Below are 15,979 nucleotides of genomic sequence, written 5' to 3'. Positions count from 1 at the left end.
CAGGCGATGCACTCCCCAGTATGAGATTGCTGGGGAAATTCCCACTTCTTTGGGTTCACTGTTTCAACAGTCTGAGAGTCAAATTGAGAGCTACCTGTTACTCTGGTGCTCTGAGGCTTGAGCTCCCTTTAGAGTGCCCATCGTGCTGTTGTCTGTCTATCTGTCCATGCAATAAATAAACCCCTTTGACAACTCTCCCTTGACCCCTACAATCCACCTCGTTGTCCCTTTGAACTCAGGAGACCTTTGAGTCACTGTATTATAACAGTACCTTTGCCAGCATAAACAGAAGAGGCCATGCCCATACATCTCTACCCAGCACAAGGACAGAAGCAGTGCTGATCGTCAATTTCACATCTTGGATGCCAATCTAGGCACAGGGAATCAGAGTCCTGTTCAGAGATGGAGTGAAGTTCTTAGTCTTCAAGGCCGTGGGGGCACCCAGCCATGTGGACAGGGAGTGTGCTCTGGAGGATAGGGTGACAAGAAGAAGGCCAGTGGCCTTTGTAGAAAAAACAGGTTCTTCAGGGAGTAGTGGAAAGCCTCTTGGGAATCCAAGACAGCTGCACCTCCATTCACGATGCTGAGTTTCCCATTGCCCCGCACTACTAATTCAGGTGAGTCCTGAGCACAGAGAGAACACACTAGTTGCCTGGCACTCGAGGTTGAGCACAGTAGGACTGATTTGCATCTTTCTTCAGCCTAGAGTTTCTCCTTCTGGGGATCTTCCGGCCCTACCCAGGCAATTACCTGCTCCAGGACACACCCATCCCAGGCTCCGGCCCCTGGCCCTGCCCACCTGGCAATGCCTCTCCAGACTGGAGATGTTTACATAAAGAGTTAAGAAGTGAGCTCGCATAACCAAAGAGCTGTTCTCTAAGTCTGTGATGTTTTCCGGTCTGAGGAGCTGGGACAGGTGAGACCTGGAAAGGGCTGAAATTCTGGGCTGCAACTAGGTAAGGCGGGTAGAGAATTGGAGTATGACTTCTAGCACACTTTGTCCCAGGTGATCACATGATCGTGTGGGGACTTTGCACTGGAGTTTACGGAAAGAGAAGAGGCCTGCTTCTGCGCAGGCTGGGGCCTTGGTAGAACAGGGGGCCTGCCCACTTCCTTTGCTGGGCTGCTGGTGGTCAGTGTGCACGGCTCCTCCCGCCCTGCCCCTGGCAGGACTCTGACCACTCATCCAGCACCCAGGAGAAGCCTAGCCAGGGGAAGAAAGGGGAGCCAGCGGCCCTGTGGGATGATGGTCTGTGGAACTTTTTCAAAGTGAACAGGTGAGTTCTTTGTAAATTGTGCTGTATTGTGTGTGTGCGTGCGTGTGCGTGTGTGTGTGTGTGTGTGTATGTGTGTATGTGAATGTGTGGGTGTGTGTGGGTATGCTGTGAGCATCTGTATGTGTGGGCTGTGAGTATATGTGTGTGCTGTGAATGTGTGTGTGTGTGTGTGTGCTATGAGCATGTTGTGTATGTGAGTGTGTGTGTGTATGTGTGTATGTGAGTGTGTGGGTGTGTGTGGGTATGCTGTGAGCATCTGTATGTGTGGGCTGTGAGTATATGTGTGTGCTGTGAATGTGTGTGTGTGTGTGTGCTATGAGCATGTTGTGTATGTGAGTGTGTGTTGTGTGTCTGTGTATGTGTGTATGTGAGTGTGTGGGTGTGTGTGGGTATGCTGTGAGCATCTGTATGTGTGGGCTGTATGTGTGTGTGCTGTGAATGTGTGTGTATGTGTGTGTGTGTGGGTATGCTATGAACATGTTGTATATGTGAGTGTGTGTTGTGTGTCTGTGTATGTGTGTATGTGAGTGTGTGGGTGTGTGTGGGTATGCTGTGAGCATCTGTATGTGTGGGCTGTATGTGTGTGTGCTGTGAATGTGTGTGTATGTGTGTGTGTGTGGGTATGCTATGAACATGTTGTATATGTGAGTGTGTGGTGTGTGTGTGTGTGTGTGTGTGTGTGTGTGCGTGCTGTGAAAGTGCATATGTGTGGTATGAGCTGGTATGTGCTATGAGCTTGTGTGTATGTGTGTGTGTGTGTTGTGAGCATGTGTGTGGATGAGTGTAAATGCTGTGAACATGTGTGTGTGTCTGTGTGTCTCTGTGTGTGTGCATGTGTGTGTGTGTTCTTGGGACCTGAATCAGAGGCAGAGCTGAAACAGCAGACTCCTTGAGTTTGTTCGCAGTCAAGAGTGTTCTTGTTGGGATCACAGGTCGTATTCTGGGAAGGAAATTTCATTGAGTTTTCCTTGCAGAAAGTTCCAGTTAAGGGTTTTGCACATAAACAGCCAGTTCGAGGAGACACCTTCTAAGGAATCCTTTCCAGACGGCTGCAGAGGCTCAAGCAATGGCAGGGGAGCTGGGCAGTTTCTTCTAATTCTCTTCTAATCTGCAGCTTGGTTTTCTTCTCCTATCAAATGCCATGCTGTTCTCAAGTTCAGTGTTGGGAATGAACAGCCTGGGGGATCTGGGTGAGCAGGATGGGGTGCAGCCTCTGGGGCTCCCTCCTTCCTTGAATATTTTTTTCTTAGGTGGAAGAGAGGCAGACTTGTGACTGCTGAAGAAGGGCCAAGTCAGGATGAGAAAGAGACTCCCAATGGCAACCTGGCAGCCACTCCCTTCAGAAAGATCTAGATTCTAGAGGAGGGGGACAGGTACAGATTTTCCAACTTTCTTTCTGAACAGAGGGCTTGGGCTGGCTGTTATTGAGAGCTTGAAATGCATAGTCACTCAAAAAGTATTATGAGAATGTCTGCAGTGGTCTTATCTATTACAGAGGGAAATGATTAATACCAGGAAAAAATTCAGTCAGGGGAATGAACCATCAAAGCAAGATAATTGCAGAAATCTGACAAAGCCATGTGGACCCTGCATTTGGTGTTAGGACCGTTAGGGCAAGTATATGATCACATTAAAGCTGAGGGGTTATTATTACTATTAATTACTAATTATTATTATCATATTGTTATTATTTTGAGATAGGTTCTTACTCTGTAGACCAGAATGATGTGAAACTTATCCCTTGCTTAAGCATCCCTAGTGCTGGGATTATAGGCTTACAACAACTATTTGGAGGTGTAAAGGCAGAGTTGCCCTGTGTTATTCCTGAGGTATGTTCTACCATGATCAGCAGCTGGATGGAGCTAGTGCCTATGGGGATCCCTAGGAGCATAAAAACATCAGATTCCAGCCCTGGATTTCGTGTCTTTGCCTTGGGAAGTTTCTGGGCCTTTAGCATTGGTGCTAGGCCCTTAGACTTCCGGTTCAGCTTTTGCAGATGTCTGTGCAGGAGCAGGTCGGCCCAGGGAACTTACCCACTCTGCTTTTCTCTGGAGGGCCCTGGAAGCTGCACTCTTGACAGCTTTGCATGAACCACATACAGGTTGGCCCCACAGTGACCCGTGAAGGTCCTTCAATGCCAGCCAGCAGCCCTGCCTCCCTTTCCGTAAGCACACCAGGCATGCTTCCAACAAGCATCAGGGTGTGACTGGCATGGGAGCCCCGGGGCAGAAAGCACACTGATCCAGATCCAGTTAGAATCTGTGGAGCCGCTTCCGGGTTCATTCGGGAGGTAGCGGGCACTGGCTGCTCCCTCCGTGGCTTCGGCGTCCTCAGTGGCTACGGCAAGCTTACTGAAGGAAATTCAGCTTTGGGGTGCTGGTGATAGCCCAGTGAGAAAGCTGAGCCACTGATCATACAGGCATACTTATTTACATGCAATCAAAAGCCAAGGTCGGTCCAATCAAGGGAGACAGGGAATGAGGCTCCATGATGGTGGGGCCTGCACTCTATGCTGTTGGCTGTCCGGGGTTGGACCCATGATGGAGGGGCTAGGGTGGCAGAGGTGACGTCAGGCAGGAAGCTACTGCTGAAGAGAGTTGCAGTGACTCCCATGGTAGGAAGTAATAGTTTTACTGTGGAAGGGACCCGGCCTGTTTGCTGTGGAGTTGACGGATGGCCTTTGGCAGTGTCCCTCCTGGTCCCTATTCAAGATTCTGAACTCTGGTTTGCCCTTAGGTTCAAAGGGCGGAGTCTCTGGGAGGAGGCTGCACATATCCCCAGAGACACCATTTCTCTGTCTCTGTCTCTATCTATCTCTGCTTCTGTCTCTCTGTCTCTGTTTCTCTCTGTCTCTCTCTGTCTCTCTCTGTCTGTCTCTCTGTCTCTGTCTCTGTCTCTGTCTCTGTCTCTGTCTCTCTCTCTCTCTCTCTCTCTCTCTGTTTAGTCATATATTTCACAAACACAGGTGCTGGATAAAGTGTTCATCCTGCTCGTCCACCCTTCAATCAATTATTCAGTTGATTAATCCATCCATCCATCCATCCATCCATCCATCCATCCATCCATCCACCTACTATCTACCTATTTATTCATCTTCTGATTTATTGATTTACACACGCATCCTTACACACTCATCCACTCCCCTTCTCACTTACCTCCACCTCTGCACCTATGCACTGGTCCATCGACTTTCCGAATACCATCCGTCTACCCGCCCGTAGATCTATTCACTCACCCGTGCACCTGCCCGCTAACCCATCCATTGTGAGGTGTGTGCTGAGCAGCTACTGTGTGCTAGGTGGGCACTGTTGCCAGCCCTGAAGAAACACGGGCTACCCTAGGAGTGGCTTTTGAATGTAAACTTCAGGCTTTAGTTATCTGTATTTTAATTTATAGTCAATTAATGTGTGATGTTGGGTGAATAGAGCTTTAAAAAGCTTGAAATGGACAACTTCTTTCTTTCTCTCTTTCTTTCTTCCTTCCTTCCTTCTTTTCTTTCTTTTTCTCTTTCTTCCTTTCTTCCTTTTTTCCTTTCTTCCGTTCTTTCTTTTTGTGACCCTGCTCTGCGATCAATACATGGGAGAAACTCTAGAGGTCCCTTTGGGGTGGGCCATGCTGTGCTGTTGGTCATTGTTGTGCTGCTGGCCTGAGGAACCCTGGAGCCTTCTCTCCTGGACCCCAGCTATTTCTCTCTAGAATAGCACCTTGGTATTAGGCCCGTGTGTGAGACCTGGTGTCTATGCTACATTCTTATCTTCTGTCACCACGGTCTCAAGTGTTCTGTGTTACGGTTCCTGTCCATCTTTCCTTTACCCCTTCTCTGTTCTCAGCCAGTCTTTCCCGCTGTGGTGATGGTAGGGAAAGGCTCTATTTGAGAGTCTAGTTGCCCATACTCTCCCTTTCCTCCTGCTTCCTTCCCTCCTTTCATTTTCACCTCCTTGTTTGATGGAGTCTTACTGTGTAGACTCCAATGTGCGATCCTCCTGCTTCAGCCTCTGTCTGGGATTATAGGTGTGCCCCCACCCTCCTGGCCCTAGGAAGATTACACACCTCCCACTGCAGAGCTTGAGGAAAAAAGAACTGCTGAATCTTGAGAAGCCTTGGCTGATGCTGGCGGGAAGAGAGCAACACCTCCCTGGGGTCTGGAAGGTCTGGGCTGTGGATGAGGTTGGGTTTTGTTTTCAAAAATCCCTTCCTTATGGCTTGAGGGAATTTTCCCCGGGAACAATTTGGAAACACCAAGTTTAATCCAGGAACAACTGAGAGGTGCCCAGGTGCTTTGGACCTCTGTTGGGTGGCTTGCAATAAACAAGTTTGTAAGCAGTGAGAAACAGGGCAGTGAATTAGGATAAAGACCTGCATGATGCTGGTGCAGGCAGTTGTAGAGAGGGTTCAGAGCTCCTTGTCACCCATTAAACTGTTTCTTCTGTTCGTCCCAGTTTATAGATGGGGAGCTGGGGCTGGGGTACAGAGTGGAGCAGGTGTTGGGCAGGACCTCTTGCTTGGATCTCTGATCAACAGGTCTGCATTCTACCTAGGAAGCAGCCTGTGTGTGTGTGTGTGTGTGTGTGTGTGTGTGTGTGTGTGTGTGTGATGTGTATATATGCTGCGTATATATGTGGTGTGTGTGTATGTGGTGTGCATGTATGTGGTATGTGTGTATGTGCTGTGTGTGTGGTATGTGTGTATGTGCTGTGTGTGTGGTATATGTAGTGTGTGCTGTGTGTACATATGTGTGGTATGTGTGTATATATGTGGTGTTTGTGTGTATGAGGGTTGTGTGATATATGTGTGTGATATGTATGTGTGTGTGGTATGTGTGAGATGTATGTGTGTGGGGTATATGTGTATATGTATGTATGTGTATGTGTGTTATAAGTGTATATATATATATATATGTCCTGTGTGTTTGTATGTGGTATGTGTGTACATGTGATATGTGTATGTATATGTGTGCATGTGTGTGGGTGGTGTGTGTATATATGGTGTATGTGTGTGTATGTGGTGTGTGTATGTGTGTGTGTGTGGTGTGTGTGTGGTATATGTGTATGTGTGTATGAGGTGTGTGTATTTGTGTGTGGTATGTGTGTATATGTGGTATATGTGTGTGGTTTGTGTGTGGTGTGTGTGTATATGTGGTATGTGTCTGTATGTGTGTGTGATGTGTGTCTGTATGTGTTTGTAGTGTATGTGTATTTGTGCTATATTGTGTATGTGTGTATGTGTGTGTGTATGTGGTATGTGTGTACATATGGTGTGTGTGTACGTATATGTGTGTATGTGTGTTTGTATGTGGTATGTGTGTACATATGGTGTGTGTGTACGTATATGTGTGTATGTGTGTTTGTATGTGGTATGTGTGTACATATGGTGTGTATGTATGTACATGTGTGTATGTGTATGTGTGTGTTAGACTCACTGAGGTGATTTGACCACAGGTTTTTCACTCACCTCTGTCTCCTGTGGTTGTTTGCAGGCCATGGCACAGGCTGGCGGGCTGCCACAGGCCAGCCCTTCTTCTGGCCAGCCCTACGTGAGCAAGCTGGTTCTGCTTGGAAGCAGTTCTGTGGGCAAGACCAGCCTGGCCCTCCGGTACATGAAGCAGGACTTCAGCAACGTCTTGCCAACTGTGGGGTGTAAGTGAGGAGAGAGAGCCCTGGTAGGGGCAGATGGGGATGTGGTCTACCTCAGGATGGCCCCTGCCCTGCAGCCTGAGGCTGGATATGCCCGATGGCAGGGAGGGGCTAGGTGTTCATCAAGGGCAGGGAGGCACACTCTTCTGGAAATGCACATAAACTACCTTCCTAGGGCTCAGGGCTCAGGTTAGGGTCAGGTTTCATCCCAGCTGACATTTGTGAGTATATAGACACAAGGGGCAGGGTCTCTTTTCCTAGAAAGCTTGAGTTTGGAGGGCTGGCAGTGAGGTCCGGGATGCTATAAGGGAAGAGAGAGAAAACAACTGTGTGTGTGCTTGCTTATGTGTGTATGTATGTATGCATGCATGTATGTATGCATGTTTATATGTATGATGTATGTATGTATATATGTGTGTGTGTATATGTATAGACACATGTATGTATTTGAGACAAGGGCTCACTATGTAGCTCAGGCTGGCCTGGGACCCTCCATCTCATGTCTCTGCTTCCCTTGTGCTATGATGACGAGCATTTGCTACCACACACGGCATGTTTTAATTTAGAGCAAGGACAGATTAGAGAGTGACCCCTACCCCATGCCTGTCGTTTTTGTTATACCCATCACGGTTTCTCCCTAAATGGATGCTCCTCCTGCTTCTAGACATCTTGCCCTGATTTTTTCCCCAATCTCAGAAGTGACAGCAAGCTTTGTCCTCAGTGGACTTGAAACTTGGGCCTCTCCTTTCATGCTCTATTTTAGTATGTGTCCATCCCTTTCCCCCCAAAACTCAGCCTCAGGGATGGCCAATCTGTGCAGACTGGTCTAGTGAGGGTAAATGCTCCCTTCTCTTCAGGAAGGCTCAGCTCTGTGTTGTATAAACATCTCAACCCTGGCTAATGGGTCCTGTGTGCCCTGCCCTTGAACCTCTGTTGGGATTTGAGAACTCAGCCATCATGTTTAAACTGGAAAAGAAAGACAAGGGAGAGCAAGAATGTATGTGAAGAAAGTAGGCCTGAGCTTTACACCGTGTTTCACCTCCCCTTCTTCTCTCCCTCCCAGCGTTCTCTTCTCTGTGTGTACTTAGGATGTGTGCACATATATGCATGGGTGCATGCCCACATAGGGGGAACAGGAGGACATCTGGTGTCCTGCTCTATCCCTCTTTACCACATCCTCTTGAGAAAGGGTCTCTCACTGCCCCTGGAGCTAGGCTGGCAGTAAGAGACACTATCTGCCCCCAGTCTGCACCTCCAACACTGAGATTACAGGACAGCATGAGGTTATGCCTTGCTTTTTATATGTGCTAGGACTTGAACTTGGTCCTCATACCTGTGGCAGAAAGTACTCTTACCACTGAGTTATCTTCCCAGCCTTTGAGAGAATGTCTATCAGAATATCCCCGAATGGCTCCAGAGGCAGAAGCATGATCCAAAGTGAGAAAGAACAGACCAGAGTGTAGGTTAAACAACCCACGTTGCTATGGCAACGAGTCTAGAGCGGTGCAAAGAAGAAAGAGGAAGTAGAAGTTGGTACGACTGACCTGGCAGTGTATGTGTTTTCTCATGAGGGTTCTTACAAACACTACTAGGTCATATTAAACAGGAGGAAATGAGATATTTATTGGAGGTTAAATGACTTATTAAGGCCCACAAAGCTGAGAGGGACCTATGTCCAAGGCCACCTGCACAGAATGGTGGCTGCATCAGGTGGCCACTGCCCAGCAGGTGCCATGGGAAGTGCGAGTCCCCTTTCCTATTGTCCACACAAAGGCTGCTGCTTTATGTGAAAAAAGCAACTTAGACTTCAAACTCGTGGATTCTCAACTTGTCTACTCAGCCTGTGCCGGGATCGGCCAAGATGCTGCCCCAATTTATAGGGAGAATCCATACTTTCCTAGAAGGTTCTGTCCAGCCCTGTCTCTGCTGTTTCCAAAGTGGATGGGAATGTGTCTCCAGAGATGACCAAGCCCTAGGTCACAGAGCCTGTAAATCATGATGCCTGCTATGGAGATGAGGCCACTTTGGCCTTGGCTCCCCAAATTCTGTGACCGTTATCCTCAAGAGAAGAGGCGAGAGCTCTGATTCCTGAGGAGAGGCAGGTGCTACATAATTTAATTTCTATTCCTGTGGTGAAACACTAGGACCAAGGGGACTTGTCCTAGTTCACCAGGGGAGGGGTTCACCTGGCTTGCACTTCTAGATCGTAATCCGTGACTGAAGGACTCAGATAGGAACCGGAGGCAGGAAACATGGAGGTGCCGCCCATGTTTTGCTCTCTGGCTCACTCAGGCTCCTACATAGCTTCCCTTCTTTCTTCAAAACTATTTTATTTTTATTCTTAATTTACACATACGGTATTTTGCCGGCGTGTGTGTCTGTGCACCACATGCATGTGGAGCTCGCGGAGGTCAGAAGACGGTGTGGAAGACCTGGAGTTATACATGGCTGTTAGCTACCATGTGGACCCTGGGAATCAAACTCTGGGCAGTGCTGTTAAGCCCTGAGCCATCTCTCCGGGCCCTCAGCTTGCCTGCTTAGACAGCCCAGACCCTCCCGCTTAGGGATAGTGGTCTCACAGTGGGCTGGGCTCTTCCAAATCAATCATCAGCTGAGACAATCCCTTACAGGCGTGACCACAGGGTAGTATGATCTGGACAGTCCCTCGGTTGAGACTCTTTCAAATAACTCTAGACTGTGCCACGTTGACAGTTGAGGCTAACCAAGGCGTCAGGTGAGGCCAGAGGCCAGACTGAGGTGGTAAGTCCACAGCTGAGGAACACCAAAGGTGGCCGGAGTCATTGGAAGTTGGAAAGAGGTGGGGCAGGTTCTCTCTCAGATCCCTTAGAAGGAGCTAACCTTGTTCACAGCTTGACCTGGGGCTCCTGGTTTCTAGATGTTTCCAGAACTGAAAGAATGTATTTCCTGTTTTAAGGCACTCAGAGGCCACTTGTTATACTTATGCACTGTCCTTGAGCTGGAAGCTTCATTTCATACATGGAGGTCTGTTTGCCAGAATCTCCCCCAGTTGGTTCCAAATCCACCCTGGGTCTGTGTAGGGAAGTGGCTGTGGGTGAAGCCCTTGGTCTCTGCTGACCCTTCATGTCCTGGGCTCCCTGACTGTCCCTGGCTTCTAGTGCCCTACTAGTTCACACACTTAAAATAGAAGTTGTTGGGACCATAACTATTTTAAAATTTGTTTAAAAATTTATTTGAGATCACATTAGGGCAGAGAGATGAACCATCAGTTAAGAACACAAACTGCTTTTCCTGAAGACCTGAGTTCTGTTCCCAGCACCCACATTAGACAGCTCATAACCATCTGTAGCTCTGGCCCCAGAGGACTCCATGCTCTCTTCTTGTCTTCATAGGCACTGCACGAATGTGCCCAAACCTCACCCCACAGCTACACCTACACACATAATTAAAAATAGGAATTCAATAGTGGGAAACAAAGTTCAAGGAAAAATATCTTCAGAGTAAAGGTGGATTGTGTAGGTGGTTACTGGAGTCAGTCTTTGTGACTCGGTTAAGGGGGTGCCTGAATGAGGAAGGGAACCCCAGGGGTTGCACAGAACATTCAGGGGAAGGTAGAAACACTGCAGGCGCTCCCATGGCTAACACATGCAGAATTAAGTAACTCATGAGAGATTTCTAGGTGCAGAAGGGAGGACGGCATCAGAGGAGTGAGCGAGGGAAGGAGCTGGGAAGGGTGGCTTCTGGTGACTGAGGGTAGCTTCAGAATGGGACAGGTGGCTGAGTGGTCAGTGTGCCAGAGGGACTGAGGCACAAGAATTCTCAGAGCTCAGTGGCACTAGTGGACACTGTAGAGACGTGAGAGATCATTCATTCCTGGAGGTCCACCCCATGTCATCCTTGAATCAGGGTCTTATACTTCATCCCAAGAGTTTAGCATCAGCCCAAGGAGAAACCTCTAAGGGACATGAAACAGATTTCCAGCTGCACTTCGCTTTATAGAGAAGCTCCAGTTTTATTCATTCAGCCTCTGTCAGCATGTGCTTAGCTACCTCTCGGTGAGCTGCTGAGCATAGACCGGGATGACACACTAGGCACCCAGATGACTACCTTATCCCGAGCAAACACTCTCTCGGTCTCCTTATTTCAGGTGCCTTCTTCACAAAGGTGGTGGACTTGGGTTCCTCGTCTCTGAAGCTTGAGATCTGGGACACAGCCGGCCAGGAGAAGTACCACAGCGTCTGCCACCTCTACTTCCGGGGTGCTAATGCTGCGCTCCTGGTTTATGACATCACTAGGAAGGTAGGGTCACCTCCCACCTCCTTGCCCAGGCAATTATATGTTTACAGCCTTCTATAGGGACCACTGGCAAGGAAACTGGACCGGAGCCTTGGTTTATAGTAACTACTACATCAACCGAAGGGGCCAGGGAGCCCGAGCTGCTTGTCTCATACAGAGAGTCCTCTTGGCCACCCCTCACACCCAAAGCCGGGCTGTTTCTCTGCAATCTCCTGGTACACTCCTTACACACACAGCACTGCCATCAATGGTTCTAGTGTGCTGAGAGATGGTAAAGGGATGTTTCAGAGCCAGCCTATTTCCGCAAGCCATATAGCGTGTGTCATCAGGGGTTGCAGAACACTGAGCATGCGTGGAATTGATATAGAAGGACTGGACTCGCATGCCCAAGCGTGTTCAACCTGGTCTAAGTCAGGGAGAGCTTGCTGTCCCAGGACCTCTCACAGGAGGCAGGGAAGTGGGGACTAGTAGGGTAGCAGGTATAAGAGGTCCCGGATAAAAGATTGCAGTAGATCCAAAAAGTATGGGTTGGGCACAGGTCCAGGGGTATGGAGAGATGGGAGCCCATATCAGCCTTGATGCCAGGGGTCAGGAGACAGGTCCCAAAGGACACAGGGTCAAGCCCCTCATCTGGCCAATGAGGAGCTACAGTTAGGAAGTGGGTTTGGGGAGATAACAGTTCCCTCAAACTCTTCTGACCAAATGGTGTCCGGAGTGGAGCTCATGACCCCAAACTGCCTGTGGCATCCAGGTTCCTGACTCTTTGGTGTGCTGCTTGATTGCACAGCCATCCCTTGGCAGGGCCAGCCCATCCTGGATACCCTCCCAGGGGACCAGAGTGGCCCCTTGGCATTGCATTCTGGAACAAGGTCTTGATGTGGCTATGTACCCACAAGGGAGCTTTGCTCTTCCGGTTCAGCAGGGAGAACCCCAGCATGGTTTCTATTCTGTCTCTTTAGGATTCCTTTCACAAGGCCCAGCAGTGGCTGGAGGACCTGGAGAAGGAGTTCCATCCAGGAGAGGTGGTGGTGATGCTGGTCGGCAACAAAACGGATCTCGGCGAGGAGCGGGAAGTGACCTTCCAGGTGCTATGTGGTGGCAGGCAGCAGGAGGGAGTTCTTGTCTTTGTGAACTCAGGGGCTTTTGAGACCTTGAAACACACACACACACACACACACACACACACACACACACACACGCACGCACGCACACACATGCACACGCACATGCACACGCACACGCACATTCACGATATACAGCCCTGTGCCTGAGGTACTCACAAACCCACCCACATACTTGCCCTTGTGTGTACAACCTATGATCCTTCTACCTACATATATGCTCATACCTTCTAAGCACACATGCTCACACATGTGCGTAGTCATTCTTCATGAATATACATTAATGAGCACACACATGTGCCCCCAAAGTCACACATGCTAATATCTCCACATGTAAACCCCCATGCACTTGTGTGCAGAAATGCACAAAGATTCCATCTTAGATCCTCTTAGAAATCCATGTAGGAGGTGTACGTACACATATGTACAGAGGGTGTGTGTATATCAGTAGTCTGTGTGAAGAATATGTGCACATATGTGTGACCCACCACAACTAGTGTTTTTTCTACTGTTTTGAGGCAAGGTCCTATGTGTTCAAGGCTGGCCTTGAACTCATAATCCTTCCACCCCATCTTCCTGAGTGCTGGGATTATAGGTGTATTCCCATTTCCTGTGAGTCGACCACGTGCTTTTGGAGGGACTTCCATTAAACACACTGACCTTTTCCTTCAGGAAGGAAAAGAGTTTGCGGAGAGCAAAAGCCTGCTGTTCATGGAATCCTCTGCCAAGCTGAACTACCAGGTATCCGAGATCTTCAACACCATTGGTGAGTTGTGGCCCTCCACAGGAAGGTGGGAGCTGCTATGCCTCCTCTCTTTGTCTTCTTCTGGTGTCTTTGGGGCAGGGAGGGGCGTGAGGAAGACTAATAGGGAGTGCTTGGGCTAGGGTTCTGGGTGATGCGATTCCCTCTCCAGTAAAGCCCCTGTTTTCCACAGCCCAGGAGCTGCTACAGAGAGCAGGAGATGGGCAGAGCAGCAGCCCACAGGAGGGTGAGGCTGTGGTTCTGAACCAGGGACCTACAGTCAGGCCGCGCCAGTGCTGTGCATGACAGCCGCTGCCACTGCAGGAGAGCGAGTGGAGGATAGCTCAGCCTGTGCTTCCGAGGGTCCCCAGCCCAAGCTACATCTTCAAGAGTCTGCTGGCTCTTTGTCCATTCATGTTCTCTGTCGAAGATGGCTTGTGGGTGAGCTCTGGAGGCTACCAGAAGTTGCTTTCCTTTGTAATAACCGCTTGCCAAAGCTGATGGGAACTGTCTCAGGGAGGATCCAGTGTCAAGTGGCTTCCAGAAGACTGTCAGCCCTACCTTACCAGATACACAGATACCTGAATGCTCTGAGCCAAGTGTGCCTGCCCCGCCTGGGCTGTCCCTTTCAGCTTCTTTACAGCCATCGCAGAAGAATTAAAGGAAGCAGAGCGGTGTGGACTGGAACAATTCTTTGATCCATGGAATAGGACGACAGATGCTTCATCCCGGGTCAGCTGGTCCGTAATGACACCACTTTCGTTCTGGGAACTGTCAGGGGAAGAGAAGGGACATCAATGCAAGGAAAAATGTAGAGATGAGCCAAGGAAAAAATGAGCCCAAGGTACTAAGTCTCAGTGAGGTGGCGCTGGAGACAGAGTCTGGAAGGGTGGCTGGGATGGATGGTCCTTTCCATCTGTGGCTGGGCAGAGCCAGGTTTCTCTCTCGTGATTCGAGGACTCTGAAACCCCTGTCCTGAGATCAACACCGGGCTGTCTCACCTTCTCTCCAAATATTAAATGTCTTGACAATCTGACCACTTCATGAGGTTTCACTAGGACCCATGGCCCGACAGCTCACACCGTTCAGTCTTTCTGCATGCATTCTAGATGGGTTTGTGGGTGTTAGACACGGTGAGGCTTCATGGGGCGAGGGTAGTGAGGGTGGGCGCGGGCACTGGGCTGGGTGGGCTGTCTCTTCTGATGATGACTGTGTGAGTTCCTATCCTTATAGAGAATCCCAGGTCCTAGTCCAGGGAGGAAAGCCCCAGAGGAAGTGCTCCTGTTGGGTCTTCTCTCTTGACACTTGCTAGGGCAAGATGTGGCCATTTAGGGGGCAAAGCTGTTCTTCTAAATCCTTGCTTCTGGGAGTGTGATAAGCTCTTGGATCTGAATAATGAGACATTGTTGTTGGGTGTGGTGATGTAGGCCTCTCATCAAGACACATTCAAAGCTGATGCAGGAGAATGGCGGGCTTCTTCTGGGCTACACAGTGAGAAAACAAACAGGCAAACAACAAACAGACAAAAAGACTAAACAAACAACAAAACTAACAGAATAAAACAAACCCTGAAGAACACCTCAAACGAACAAACATGAAATCCTTTACAGGGACCTCTCAACCAAAGTGGTCTCACAGCTCGTCTGTGTGTATGACTTCTGCTCTCATTGGCTCTGCTCTTACTGGCTCTGCTCATACTGGCTCTGCTCTCATTGGTTCTGCTCTCATTGGACCACACTAGTGATATCCCTTCAAGTTCATGTAGGGCTCAGGCCAGGGACCGCAGGGGGCTTTGTGGCCCTGCTGCACTTCTAGAGGGCTTCAGTTCTGAGGCCTGGAAACAATTGTGAGTTTCTGGGTGCTGATATAGTCCTGACCTGACCTGAAGGAAATCCTGTGACCACTGGACAGATGTAAGGCGGACACCGAACTGCTTGTTCTCGTCAGGGAATGTCAGAGGCCGATAGAGAGGTTTTCACTCACTCTTCCCTGGTCCATTTCCTCATGAGGCCTGTTGATGTTGGACAGTGCTTTTGTGACAGCTAGGGAAGATAGATAGTGGCCACCTGATGACTCTCTCACAAGTGAAACAGGGGAAATGAATATTCTGGCGCCCCAGGCTGTTCTATCATCCCCAAAGGGCTGGGGAATCATTAGCCGGTAGGCATGACCAGGTGATGAGGGGCTGGGTTACATATGACCACTAGGTGGCGATGCAGTATCACTTTTTAGACAAATCCTTCTGTTGGCTCCTGGGTGCCTAGAGATTCAGGTGCATCTCTTTTTTTTTTTTTTTTTTTTTTTCCGGAGCTGGGGACCGAACCCAGGGCCTTGCGCTCGCTAGGCAAGCGCTCTACCGCTGAGCTAAATCCCTAACCCCTCAGGTGCATCTCTTAAGGACAAAGTCACTGCTTTGAGGAAATAGGGAAACACCAGGAAGATTTGCAGGTACCTGTCTGTCTGGTTGCCAATTTCTGCTCCATCTTGACTGATTAGTATTGCTCCCTTTGACACACTCCAGCAGAAAGCCCAAGACTGGATGGATCTGGTACCACCCAGGTTCACCAGGCAGGTGAAACTCAGTGGTTTCCTGAAGTCACACTTACAGCTGAGAGGCAGGGCCCCGAGGTCAAGGTTAAGATGTCAAGGTGGGACCCGGACTCCATCAGAGGACCCAGGACATTTGGGCAGCAGAGAAAAGCCCCGGATTCTTTTCTATGACAGGAAGTGCGAGAGCAGAGCCAGGCACACCACCGGGTGGCATAATCAGCATGGATCATTTTAAAGAACAGCCCATTGGGTGCTTCAGAAGGTCAATGTCATGACAGAAAGCAGTAAGATCTGGGACTGAGAAAAATACACACACACACACACACACAAGCACATGTACACACATGCATGTGCACACATATACACCATATACACACAAAC

General features: G+C 49.2%; 1 protein-coding gene across 3 annotated transcripts; it reads left to right on the top strand.

The window, feature by feature from the left end:
- Nucleotides 1–787: 787 nt before the first annotated feature.
- Rab17 (RAB17, member RAS oncogene family) lies at nucleotides 788–14,084 on the top strand. Of its 3 annotated transcripts, XM_039084135.2 has the most exons (8): nucleotides 788–916; nucleotides 1,007–1,277; nucleotides 2,528–2,650; nucleotides 6,754–6,913; nucleotides 11,037–11,188; nucleotides 12,145–12,270; nucleotides 12,979–13,072; nucleotides 13,242–14,084. In XM_039084135.2, the coding sequence occupies exons 4-8, from the start codon at nucleotides 6,757–6,759 to the stop codon at nucleotides 13,352–13,354; spliced, it is 642 nt and encodes a 213-aa protein (XP_038940063.1). In that variant the 5' UTR covers nucleotides 788–916; nucleotides 1,007–1,277; nucleotides 2,528–2,650; nucleotides 6,754–6,756; the 3' UTR covers nucleotides 13,355–14,084. The 3 variants fall into 3 exon arrangements, with proteins under 3 accessions (XP_038940063.1, XP_038940062.1, NP_001102833.1); XM_039084134.2 differs by lacking the exon at nucleotides 2,528–2,650; NM_001109363.2 differs by lacking the exons at nucleotides 788–916; nucleotides 2,528–2,650 and having other exon boundaries at nucleotides 1,096–1,277.
- The last annotated feature ends 1,895 nt before the right edge of the window (nucleotides 14,085–15,979 follow it).

Source organism: Rattus norvegicus, chromosome 9, assembly GCF_036323735.1.
Source record: "Rattus norvegicus strain BN/NHsdMcwi chromosome 9, GRCr8, whole genome shotgun sequence".
Taxonomy (NCBI): Eukaryota; Metazoa; Chordata; class Mammalia; order Rodentia; family Muridae; genus Rattus; species Rattus norvegicus.
This window is presented reverse-complemented; position numbering and strand designations above follow the sequence as displayed.